This window comes from Zea mays, chromosome 2 (genome assembly GCF_902167145.1).
Source record: "Zea mays cultivar B73 chromosome 2, Zm-B73-REFERENCE-NAM-5.0, whole genome shotgun sequence".
Lineage (NCBI taxonomy): Eukaryota > Viridiplantae > Streptophyta > Magnoliopsida > Poales > Poaceae > Zea > Zea mays.
This window is the reverse complement of record NC_050097.1, coordinates 29,329,566-29,341,767: the sequence shown is the minus strand read 5'-3', so window position 1 is coordinate 29,341,767 and position 12,202 is coordinate 29,329,566. Positions and strand designations below refer to the sequence as shown.

The following is a 12,202-nucleotide window of genomic DNA, read 5'->3' as shown; positions in this document are numbered from 1 at the left end:
TTGCTCCCTCGGTTTACAAAAACTTGTTTTAGACAGGATTTTGAGTTAACTTTTAAAACTTCGATAACAAATAACTTTTAGGGCTTATTTGGGAGAAAGAAATTTGAGGGAATTAAGGGTTGCTTTGGGAGCAAGAAGATTTTTGCCACTTCAATCCTTTTTTAAATAGGATTTTAAATAGGATGGATATTTTAGCCCTCCAATTCCCTCTAATTCCCCTTCGACCAAACTAGCCTTGTGGGCCTAAAATCTTTTTCCTTGCTCACAAACAAGCCGTTAAGGTATCTAATTTAGTCCCCGTTTCAATCTCATGGGATAAAATTTTAGCTTCCGGCTAAACTTTAGCTATATGAATTGAATTGAAGTGCTAAAATTTAGCTTCAATTACCACAATTAGCTCTCATGTTTAGATTACAAATGACTATAAGTAGCTAAAAAAAGCTGCTAAAGTTTATCTCGCGAGATTGGAACAGAGACTTAGTACATTGAACATCATTAGCATAGAATATATATTTATGTTGAAAAGTGCTAGTACATGAGATACGACCATAAAATTTGTTGGGATGTTCTAATAGGAAATAGTGGTCAAAGTCAGAGATGTGCCGCTGTCCATAACGTCAAGCATTTGCAAACTGGAGGGGGGTAACTTGAGTGAGGACGTTTTTACGTTTGACTCGAACTTGTTCCATCTCATAGTTACCTAGTAGTAATCTGTTTAGCTGCGGGGTCTGCATTTCTGGTTTCTGGTTTGTGCCAGAACCAGGAGGCAGGACGAGCCAAGGGTCTCCGCTGTTCGCTCCGTTCCGCTCGGCGGCGCCTTCCAAACCGCACGTCCGCAGTCCGCTGTCCGCAGCGAACACCTGTCCTCCTCCGGTCCTCCCTGTGCGGAACAGTCTCGCCAATCGCCATCACTAGTGTCGATCTGCGCCGGCCTACAGCCTACGTCCGTCGTCGTGTGCGATGGACGCCTTCTTCAGCGGTCTCGACTCCCGGCTGCGGGAGGCAGTGAAGGTGGCGGACTCCATCATGGTGGGGCTGGTGAACGCCGCCATGGAGGACGCCTACAAGAAGAGCCTCTGGAAGGACGGCGACCTGGAGCGCCTCTTCCAGAAGCTCCGCTTCGCCGAGCTCGCTATCATGCAGCTCGAGTGGTGCCTCCGCTTCGTGCGGGGGGAGATGGAGGCCGACGGCGGTGCCGACGACGGCCACGAGCAGCTGCTAGACGACCTCCTCGAGACGCGGGACCGGATCCAGGCCCGCCTCGACGAGGCCGAACTCGCCGTCGCCCAGACGGACTGCGACTACATGCGCCGGAAGCGCGATGAACTCGACCCGTCGCGCCGCCGGGAGACGCCGTCCGCAGTTGATCACCGCGGCGCCGAGGTGGAGGGCGGTACGTTCGAGGAACTCAGGGGGTCCGTGGGCCGGAAGATGACGAGGATGAGGGCTAGGCTGGAGGACGCGAGCTCCGAGCTGGCGGCGCTCATGCAAAAGGTCAGCGGCGAGGCGTCGCCGATGGCGAGGCTGCAGGAGCCCGGCCACGAGGGCGACGGGGTCAAGGGCCTCTCGGGATTCTACAGCATGGCGCAGCTGCTTATGGAGTTCCAGGAGATGGTCCTGGACGCCGGCGTCCTCAGAGACAGCGTCGCATCTGCGTTCGATGCGATGGAGAGGTCGGTCTCTGCTCAGCGGGCAGCCATGGAGGAGCAGCAGTGGCTCATGGATGCAGAGAAGGAGATGTACAGTGCCGTCGTTGAAGGTTTTCTCCGGGAGATCAACGTGGAATCGACGAAACGCAATCAGTCTGAGGGAGAGGGATGCCCGACACCTACATTGCATCATAGCAGAGATGCTCCTGATAATAATAGCTCGGACGAATTCCAGTATCTGAACGATGAAACTAGCCAGCTGCACTCAGCAAGGCGTATCCCGGCAGAGAAGTCAGAGAGCAGACTGCGTTATACTAATTCAGAAGAGGATTGTTTCTGTCTCTCTCAAGAGGAAGCTGAAAGGCTAACAGAAACAACGATTGATTCAGAAATTAGATTTGAACTGCAGCGTGTTTTGTACTCAGCAGCATTCAGAGACCTATTAAGCAAACTTTCGGTTCAGGCATATCATGCACAGAGGCTTACAGAACAAAGAGATGAAACGGAAATCAGAAGTAATATACAGTATGAGATGGATAGTATCATATTCAAAGACTTGGTGAAGAACCTATGTGTTGAATCCGTTGATCATCTTATCAAGACCTGGATCCAAGATGAGGTGCATAGAGCTCTTCTTGCCAAGATTATGAATCCTTGGAAGATCACTACTGAGATGGTTCACAGCGAGAGACTTATCAAGGAAGAGATTGAATGCATTGTTTTTGGAGGTTTGATAAATGATTTGGTAAATGGTCAAAATTTAAGTGTGGTCAAATATCAACACCAAAATAGACCCAGCGATAATCTGGGAAGATTCGGTATGATTGACAGCGCCGAGCAGTTAGTGAATGGGAAGATACAAGTCAATGTAACTACTGAAGATGATGGTGTAGGCTCTGATCAACATAGAATACTTGTGAATCAAGAAGTTTTAGGTCTAATTGGTAACTGTGACAGGCAAAATTCAAAAGGAAGTGATAAGCAAGCTGAAGAATCAATAGGCAGAGATGATGTTAAGGAACGATTGGATGATTGCAGGAAGCTGCAAACAGAAGAGGTAGCTACAGGTTTGTGCATGCCTTCTGAAGGAGTGATTCAAGAAATCTGCATTCCATTGACAAACATATATGAAATATTTGGGGACTTTGAGGCTATTACCTGTGAAAAAATAGGAACATCTGTGCTGAGGTTTGTAAGTCTTCATTCTATACTTTGCTATTAACGCAATAGGAGGTTGAAACAGAAATTGATTTAGTAGTTCGGATACAGACATGCAGTTCAGTGAGCTGTGAGAGAGGTGGCACTACTTAACTATGATCAATGGACCATTGTACAGATTGAGAGACCTGGACAAACAATTGTCAAACCTGATTGAAAAAGTGAACTCTCTTAAAACAAGTGAGTTTCTGTACCGGAGCGCTTTCACTAGGAGATGTTGCGACCTTCAAACAGCAGAAGCAGAGGTTAGAAACAATGGATATATCTCTGTATCTGTATGCTGTCCATAAAGTCAGACATTGTCTTAAAAAAAGTTTTTTTTAAGCTGGTGCCCTCAGTTTTGCTGGTGTGCTCATTTTTACCCTTAGTCGTGTTTTTTTTTTTGCTCAGTTTTGCCCTTCCAGTGTTATAGAACAGAAAAGGTTTCGGTATTGCCTCACGCATGGCCAAAAGCACTGAATTAAAAACAATAGGAGGAGCTAACCTTTGATTGCCATGAACCATAGGTGGATCTTCTTGGCGATGAAGTGGAGCTGCTTCTTGGACTTCTCAGTAAGACATACGGAGCTCTGGTTCACTACTCACCAGTTCTTCAACACTATGTGGGGGTAATTATCTAATTTCACCGAGTTAAAAGGCTTCGGTAAGTTTACATGTGGTGTTATGCGATCTTGCAATAAAATTTGTTAAAAGCTAATGCAGCTACGGAATCTAACTATTTGTGTTCCCCGCGTGTCATCTTGATAACTGGGAAGCATACACTTCTACAAATTCTCTCAGCATTTTTCTTCAGTTCATTCTTAATTTTGTTAGTGATGCAGAATTAGCCATACGTTTTCCTTTCCAGATCAGGGAGGTGCTGAACCTGCTTGGGAAGGAGCTTGCTGTGAGGCCGAGGCATTAGGTCCAGTAATACTCCTGTTTTGAAAAAGGATATAATTCCAACATAGTACTTGGTCAAATCATTGAGTTCTGTTAAATTTTAAAATGAAGTATGGATATTTATCATACCAAATAAGTATTATTAGATTAGTCATTTCATGTATTTTCATAGTATAACTATTTGGCATCATAATCTTTGATAGTTTCCTATAGTTTTAGTGAAACTACAATAGTTTGACTATAGATAGAGTTTAAATTGCATTCATTTTAGAACAGAGTAGTACATGATAGGATGCTATGTGGTTACAACCTATTTCCTCTGCCCTAAAATAGATTTTGTCCTAAAATACATTAAAATTCTCACTTCCCAATACTGCATCCATCGCAAATTATAATTCATTTGACGTTTTTTGTGCTAAGTTTGACCGGTTTGTATTATTTATTTTTTTCGAATAAATGAAAAATTCAAAGTCATATTTAAAGTATATTATATGTTAAATAATATCACAGTAAAAATTATTATTAATAATAATATTTTTTGAATAAGCCGAGTCGATCAAATTTAGGGTTAAAAATTTAAACAAATTATAAATTAGAATATACCCTTTTCGTTAGGATATGAGATCTTACCGTGACTACATAAGATAGGATCGGATAGGACCATAAGAGATCAATGACCAATGTGTGTACCACCGCGCATATGAGCCATGGTCACGTATAGAGCTGGACGAAATGCTCATGGCTCGTCGACTCGTTTGATTCGTGGTCGGCTCGATTTGGATTAACTCGTTTGAATTTTTTTACTAGCTGAGCTAACATCATAGCTCGGTTCGTTAACGAGCCAACTTGATTTGTTAACGAGTCAGTTCACGAGCTAAAAGAGTTATCACATTTCAGCAAAACCAAACTATATACATATAATTTACGTAACAATTGATGAACATGTTATATGTACGTGTAGTGTCTATGGTCTATGAGTTAAACTAATGATTGATTAACTATGTCTATGTGTTAAATTGGTCTATGTGAATATGCGAATATAATCGTGGGTTAAACTAATGAATATGTGTGTGAATTGTGAATGATAAGTGATGAGATATATTAATTTGGTGTTACATTGACGTGGTCTATGAAACTACGAGTATAATTATTATTTTCTATTGTTAAATTCGTTTTAAATTAACTAGAAATTGATTATTATATCCATATTGTTTTTTTCACCTGTTGACTTCCGATTGTATTTTCACGTGCCCAATAAACCTCTTAAGCTAGTTTCAGAACTCTATTTTTCCAAAAAAAATCTTATTTTTTCAAAGAAAAATAAACTAATTTCTTTTACGGCGTTTGGATCCCTTTATTTTAGAGGAATTGTAATTCACTTAATAAAATAACCTATTTAGTTTAGAATTTGACATTCCACTACTTTACAAAGTTCTGATATAATCTTATCTTAAATTTATGGAGTGGAGGATGAGAAATGATTTTATATATTACTAGAATTTATTTCTACTCTGTAACTTACAAGACGATCTTCAACTCACTTCTATATAGAAAAAAATGTAGCACATAAATATCTCTGAAATCTTGCTAATAATAATATACTGATATATTTTGCATAAAACTGGATCAGTTTAATTGTTATATGCCTAAATTACTATTATTAGAATAGAATTTAATTCCAATGATCCAAACAGCGCGTTAGAAAAATGGAAATCACTTGGTGTTTTTAAACTAGCCTTATAAATCTTTTCCCTTGAAATTTGTCTTTGGTTCATATGAATTATTTTTCAACTATGAAAAAAATGGAGACGTAGTAACCAGAAGGGATTGTGAAATCAAAATCCAAACGCAAGTAGTACCGCAAAAAATCAGCTAGCATATGTTCGTCTCTTGTGCTTAATTCGATCTCAACATATTTCGAGTGAGCAAAGCTGAGCTTACCTCCTGGCCCGTTTGAGCCGGCGCTGGAGCTCCATGGACTCGTCATGAGGTTGATCAGCATCCAGCAGCAGCACCGGCGGCATTTTGCCGGACCATGCATGAACAGATGGACAGATAGCTGCTGGCCGTTGAGGTTGACGCCGGCTATGTCCCCGCAGCATATGCCTAACAAGACAGTGATGCCAGGCAAGGACTGCCTGCGCCAGCCCGTGCAGCATGGTGTCCGTGTTGGCAGTGACTTTGCTGCCGCAGTGAGCATTCGATTATCTAGAGTTTTAGACTGGACTAGTCAGAAAAGTTGCTAGGGGCTTGTGCGGGGCAAATCGAAGCGGCGCACCGGCGACATCTTCACGCCGAAGGAGGCGGCGTTGTCATTCGTAGCGCACCAGGAAGTGCGCGCGTCTTGTCCCAGGCAGCTCCACTGACGCAACAACGAGGCAAGCGGCGCAAACCGACGTCTCGGCGTCTGCGAGACATGTGACGAGTCCGTAGACAGTGTTCTACGCGTCGGTGGTCGCTGGAGTTGCAAGCGCAGTTTCGGAGGCAGCGGAGGTTGGTCGGGACTTGGATGCAGGGGCCGACGCCGACTGGCTGGAGCCCTCGACGGCGACTCGGCGAGGCGCCGCTGTCTCGAGAAGAAGGTGAGGAATAGGGTGAGAGAGGCAGAGAGCTCGAGAGGCCCGATATTTGTCGGAAAAAAGTGTGGCCTGCTCAGACGTTTTTGTTATTTCGGTTGTAACGGCCCAAAACAAGTCTAATTTTTTAGATTCACCGGGCTTCCAAACTCTACTTTTCAGTTCGGCCCGTAAAATTTTATGGGCCTGTATTTTACACTGATTTTGGATGGAAAACCTGCCTTCCACTCCACACAAGCTCTATTGGAACTTGGAAGTGGTGCTGTTCTCCATTTCGGATACTTCTGGAGTTTCCAGCGGTTAGCCACGTGGATTCTTGCACCTGTCCTGTCCTCTCCACTGCCACCGTCGTTCCTCAGGTCCGTTCCAAGGGTAGCTATGGAACTCGATCTGCCGCCGCAACCGACCCCGCCACTCACCGACCTGGCCGCCTCCATCCACCGCGCCGCAGCGGCCGCGGCAGTGCTCTCAGCCCCCGCGCCCTCCTCCCATGCCGCCGCCGCGGTGGCTGCCCTTCGCGACGCCCACGCTGCCATCGGTTCTTTCCTCTCCCGCCTCAACGTATCGTACGGTGATGATCATCAACCCATGGCGGATAGCGGCGAGGAGTTGGTGGAGGATGGGGAGGGGGCGCAGATGGTCGGGGAGGCGGAGGAGAGGCTCCGGAACTGCGGCCTGCAGGGGAGCAAGCGGCGGAAACGTCCTGTGCCGCCTTCATGGCCCCTAGGGCGCCGCTCGAGCAGCAGTTCCGAAGCGGCGGCGGCAGCCGCCGCGCCGGTGCCGGTGCTGGACGTCGAGGAGCGGCGACGCGCGACCATGGATCTCTTGATGCAATTCCATGCGTGATGCGTAGGAAGGAACGTGAGTGATATTCTGTCTTGACGCCATAACGGAAATTTAGTTGTTTGCATCAGTGTTAAATGTGCTTTCTAAATTTTTGTCTCTAAATTATCATTCGGAGAGTCACTATCTATATCTTTTCATCCTTCAACAACTTTTCTACATCGTTTAATTTCTAGAAAGCTATTCTTTTTTTTTTAATTTTGGCTTGCGAGAAATCCAGGACAGATGATGTCTCAGAACAGAAGTCTATTTGAACAACTATTCAAAGAAACTGTTGAAATATTTTTTACTGAAATATACATTCCTAGCAATTAGGGAGGTATAGAAAAGCTGAGTTGCTCTAAATCGTGAAAATGGTTTGACATTTCTGGATATTTTTATTACCTAGATAGGTATCGTTCATGGTTAGTTGGAGCTGGACAATTAGTGGTGTAGATAAGGCGAATTGACTATGAGATTGAAATGAACTATGGCAAGAAAACGAGATAAGTATACTCAAATTTCACCAACTTCCAATGCCCCCTCATGTGCGAAGTATGCTCGATTGAAGTACACATTTTTATGATGCTACTAAGGACATGTTTGGAAGTAAAGTATTTCAAAACTATGGTTCTAGAATACTATGATTTTAAAACGTCATGACATAACTGTAGTATTTTGTACATCACTCCAAACAATACAACAACATTTCAAATCATGGTATTTAGTATCCATGAGCCAAAAGTTAGTCATAGTAAAAAACTTTGGATTGGAGTTAAGTTTCAAATACTCCAAAAATACCATGGTAACTATTAAACCACTGTATTCAAAACAGAGTTTTTACAAGCTAGCCAAGCACCTCTTGGTAAAAAATACCATAGTAATCTCAAAACTCCAAAAATGCTTTGCTTCCAAACACTCCCCTAAACGTTTATAAATTTTGGTTGGTGCTAAATTTACATTAGCCAAATTAGAGCTTGAACTCTGAAATCTAAGAATTGCACGGCTGGTAGCATTGTATGGCAACTGGCATGTAGTTGCTAACACACCTCAACAACTTTGTCTAAAGTTTTGTAAAATTTAGAAAGGAGAAATGCATATTTGGCTGTTATGAAAGTGGATGAGCTTTGCCTGTATTAAATGAGTTACAAAGTTGAAGGAATTAGCAGTTAATAGGTCGTACTAGGGTATTTATGGATCCTGCCAAAATTAGTGTGCTATTCATAACTCTTTTAGCACTTGCTAGCAACATCGATCTTGCTAATTCTTTCTATTAGCTAGCACACCTATTTGGATCTTGGTCTACTAATTTTTAGTTGCTAGCTATTAGCAACATGGATCCAAACATGCCCTACTTGGTATCCTCTATGCTGCTCATAGCAACTAAAAATTAGGAGTATGAATCCAAACAGTCCGTCTACTGGGAGGTATGCTAGTTACAAGAAAAAAAATAGAAGGTCAATGTTGCTAGTAAGTGCTAAGAGTTAGGATGCTAATTTTAAGATGATCCATATAGAGCTAGTGAAGTAGTGTACTGAGTGCTGACAGAGAAATATTTGGAGATCATAGCAGAAGTTGTTTGAGGAAAGATCATAGTGAACATTGGCGGCATAAAGCACATAAGCAGGGACATATGTTCTGGCTAATATTCATATTCGTAGATTCGTGTTGCCACAGCCATTCTTTATCTAAAATTTCCCTATGCTTGTGTTAGCAACCTACGCCCTCCGTGCTCTTTTAAGTGTGACTATGATTTGTACTGATTTGTAGTTTCACTTTTACTCTTTAATCGTTTGACCTTTTCTTGTGCCCCTTTAGATCTTGCTGGTTCTTGTTGGTTTTATCTCTTTTTATGTGTTTCTCCGTTTCGTCGTTTTTCGGTTCTCCTTTGCATTTGTCTCCCTTTTCTTTTCTTTGAGGGTTGAGCTCTGAGGTTTTCATACGGGGTCATCTCTAGCCTACCTCAACGTGCTTGGGACAAAAAAGCTTTGTTGTTGTTGTTGTTGTTGTTGTATTTAGTAAAAGTCGAGTACGTTTGACTTCTCGGTAAATGAGAATGACGCTTGAGAAAGTGACGGAGGGGTATGCAGTATTCATAGGTTATAGCATGCTACATTACAGAATACAAAGTTCAAAGAGATGTTGGTGCTAGCTCATCTGTTAAGTGATGATAGATAACGGTATGTCTACATGTTGCTCTAGCACGATAAATGGGGTCTGGGATTATTTGCAACATTGTTTCCAAGCTGGATAGCCACATGTCAGTACTTAGCTGAAGATATGCTAATGGTATTCATTTCCTAGGGCAGCTAGTAACACTTTCCTGTTATTTCATTTGAATAGCATTTCCTACTAATGCCAATTCGCTCCCGTGAATTTCAGGAATGGGTTTACAAGCCCCATATAATAAATCATAACAGTGCGGGAGCATTTTTTGGATGTCCTTCACACAGATGCAGGCAATGAAAGAAACAGAAAATAGACAATGTTAGCGCGGAGTGAGACAGAGGAATTGGGATAGAATCATCCTTGTTCTCAGATCAGCTGTACTGCTGTTATATATGGCCAAGCCTATGTTAGGCGCAATAGGGCCAAGGCTGCCTAGGTGGGGCCCAAGGCCCAATAGCTAATAGATAAGCTCTATCTAGTTAGTTATACTTATCCAAAGTTAGTAGATAAAGATCAGCTCTATCTAGATAGTTATACTTATCCAAAGTTAGTAGATAGACTTGAGATAGCTCTATATATAGATCTGTAAACTCTGGAATAAAGGCAAGCAGAATTCCAATCTATTCTGGCTTCCCAGAGGGAGCCAGAGTCTCCTGTGATCTTCTCCCTGCGCGCAACCCAGCCAGGATCACGACGGCGCCCCAGCGCCGCCACCCTGGTCCCACCAAATCCCCTCCCTACAATCTGCGCAATCTGCCCGGTAGAATCCGTAGTTCTACCAATCTGGTATCAGAGCCCTCGACGATCATGAGTTCCTCCAAGTCGCCGTCACCAGGACAACAGCCGCCGCCGGCCTCAAGCCCGCCCGCAGCGCCGGTCGTCTCCCTGGCCGCGGTCCCTGCGTCGTCGGAGGCCATGGCGCTCGGCCCTCCCGGCGCGGCCATCAACCAGCAGGCCGCCCCCGCGCTCACACCGGCCCAGATCGCGGCGTCCTTGGCGGATCTCAGCCACGCCGTGCGCGATATGCAGATCACCATGAACGCCATGCTGACAGGCCACCTCCCCTTCCCCAATCCACAAGCCGCCGCCCATCCACCCCAGCCGCCTCACCCGTCCCTGACAGCGCAGCCGCCGCCGGCCGCACTGCCCCCACCCACGCAACCACCTGCGCCACTCCCTCCACTCGCCCGGCAACCAATTTCTTACCAGTACGACATGCTGATCGACCCCGGGCCTTCATCCACCGCATCACCGACCACAGCCCCCATCCATATGATCCGCTTCCCACCATCCCCATCCCCCATCCCATCTTGGGCGCAGGGCGCGCCTACGGTTTCACCACCAGTGTACTCTGAGGCACTCCCGCGACCGGCGCTCACGACTTCCTTACCCAGCAGCACCGTCGGTGGGCCTCCCGGGATGCTGTTAGGAGGCGGCGACGGCCCCCTGTTCCCGGGTCGGGGGCCCTTGCGCCCCCACGTACCCGCAACGACAACAGCGTGGTCACCGTACCACGGGCTACCTCAGGACGACGACGTGGAGACCGCAGCCTACGGGGGCGCTGAGGCGCGCGCGCCTCCACGCTACTACAAACTGGATTTTGCCACATACGATGGCTCCGAGGATCCGCTGAACTGGCTAAATCATTGTGAGCAGTTCTTCCGGGGGCAGCGCACGCCAGCCTCGGATCGCACGTGGCTGGCCTCGTACCATCTTAAGGGACCGGCACAGACGTGGTACTATGCCCTCGAACAGGACGAGGGCATGCCGTCTTGGGATCGCTTCGCCGAGCTATGTCGCCTTCGCTTCGGTCCAGCAGTGCGCGGTTCTCGCCTTGCGGAACTGGGACGCCTCCCCTTCCTGTCCACGGTCCAGGAGTACTCGGACCGCTTCCAGGCATTGCTGTGTCGAGCTCGGGACGTCTCTCCCATGCAGAAGACGGAGCTATTCGTGGGCGGCCTTCCCGAGTACTTGCGGGTGGACGTTGAGCTGCGCGACCCGCAGGATCTACAAACTGCCATGTACCTGGCACGGGCGTTCGAACGGCGCGCGGCGGCCTGGCCCCCATTCCAGCAGCGCGGGTCACGACCACCGCAACGGGCGCAGGGCTCGGGTCGCGTGACACCAGCTCCGCCCGGGGCTCTACCGACCGGTACGACGACGCCAGGCGATAGTACGACTCCGACACGCCCGTTTCGCCGATTGTCCCCGGGAGAGCAGCAGGAGCGGCGCCGGCAGGGGCTCTGCTTCAACTGCGATGAACCCTACGTTCGGGGACACGTCTGCCAGCGGCTGTTCTACTTGGAGGTCGACGACTTCCTCGACGAGGCGTCCAGTGAGGGTGGGGTCGACCCCCTTGAGGAGTCGGCCGCCCCAGACGTCACGGGAGCCAACGCATTGGTGGTCTCGTTACACGCGCTGGCGGGCATCCGGACGGACAAGACGCTGCTGCTACCAGTCACCATCAACGGCGAGCGACTACTCGCTCTCATGGACACAGGGTCAACCCACAACTTCCTCAACGCTGACACGATGAGTCGCCTCGGGTTAGCTATGGCGGGTGGCGAGCACCTTCGGGTCACGGTGGCCAACGGTGGCCGCCTACCCTGCGCCGGCATCGCCCGTGACGTCCCCGTCATCATCAACGACGAGTCCTTCTCCATCACGTGCGTTGGGATGCGCCTGGGCTGCTTCGACTTCATCCTCGGCGTAGACTTCCTGGAGACGCTGGGCACCATCCAGTGGAACTTCCGAGCACTGACCCTGTCGTTCCAGCGCCAGGGCCGGCGCATCCACTGGCAGGGTGTGCGGGCCACGCAACAGCCTGCCCCGCAACAGCTGGCTGTGGCAGTCGTCGACACTGCCCAACAGCCCCTCATGGACGTC

At 47.1% G+C, this 12,202-nt stretch overlaps 2 protein-coding genes across 3 annotated transcripts; both read left to right on the top strand.

Moving 5' to 3' along the window:
- Positions 1–88: 88 nt before the first annotated feature.
- LOC110366358 (uncharacterized) lies at positions 89–3,961 on the top strand. 2 transcript variants are annotated; one of them, XM_023301565.1, is made up of 4 exons: positions 89–2,837; positions 2,986–3,112; positions 3,374–3,510; positions 3,715–3,961. In XM_023301565.1, exons 1-3 carry the CDS (start codon positions 961–963, stop codon positions 3,485–3,487), a joined length of 2,118 nt encoding a protein of 705 aa, XP_023157333.1. In that variant the 5' UTR covers positions 89–960; the 3' UTR covers positions 3,488–3,510; positions 3,715–3,961. The 2 variants fall into 2 exon arrangements, with proteins under 2 accessions (XP_023157333.1, NP_001338864.1); NM_001351935.1 differs by having other exon boundaries at positions 942–2,837; positions 3,374–3,909.
- Positions 3,962–6,596: 2,635 nt separating this feature from the next.
- LOC100277548 (uncharacterized) lies at positions 6,597–7,327 on the top strand. Its single transcript, NM_001365995.1, has one exon. The coding sequence runs from the start codon at positions 6,704–6,706 to the stop codon at positions 7,169–7,171; it is 468 nt and encodes a 155-aa protein (NP_001352924.1). The 5' UTR covers positions 6,597–6,703; the 3' UTR covers positions 7,172–7,327.
- The last annotated feature ends 4,875 nt before the right edge of the window (positions 7,328–12,202 follow it).

What these genes read in the sequence shown, in the direction of transcription:
- LOC110366358 (XM_023301565.1), top strand. Translation starts at nt 961, where the DNA reads ATGGACGCCTTCTTCAGCGGTCTCGACTCCCGGCTGCGGGAGGCAGTG. An exon ending in ATAGGAACATCTGTGCTGAG is followed by an intron (nt 2,838 to 2,985) that starts GTTTGTAAGTCT and finishes ACCATTGTACAG; the next exon opens with ATTGAGAGACCTGGACAAAC. An exon ending in TTCAAACAGCAGAAGCAGAG is followed by an intron (nt 3,113 to 3,373) that starts GTTAGAAACAAT and finishes CATGAACCATAG; the next exon opens with GTGGATCTTCTTGGCGATGA.
- LOC100277548 (NM_001365995.1), top strand. Translation starts at nt 6,704, where the DNA reads ATGGAACTCGATCTGCCGCCGCAACCGACCCCGCCACTCACCGACCTG.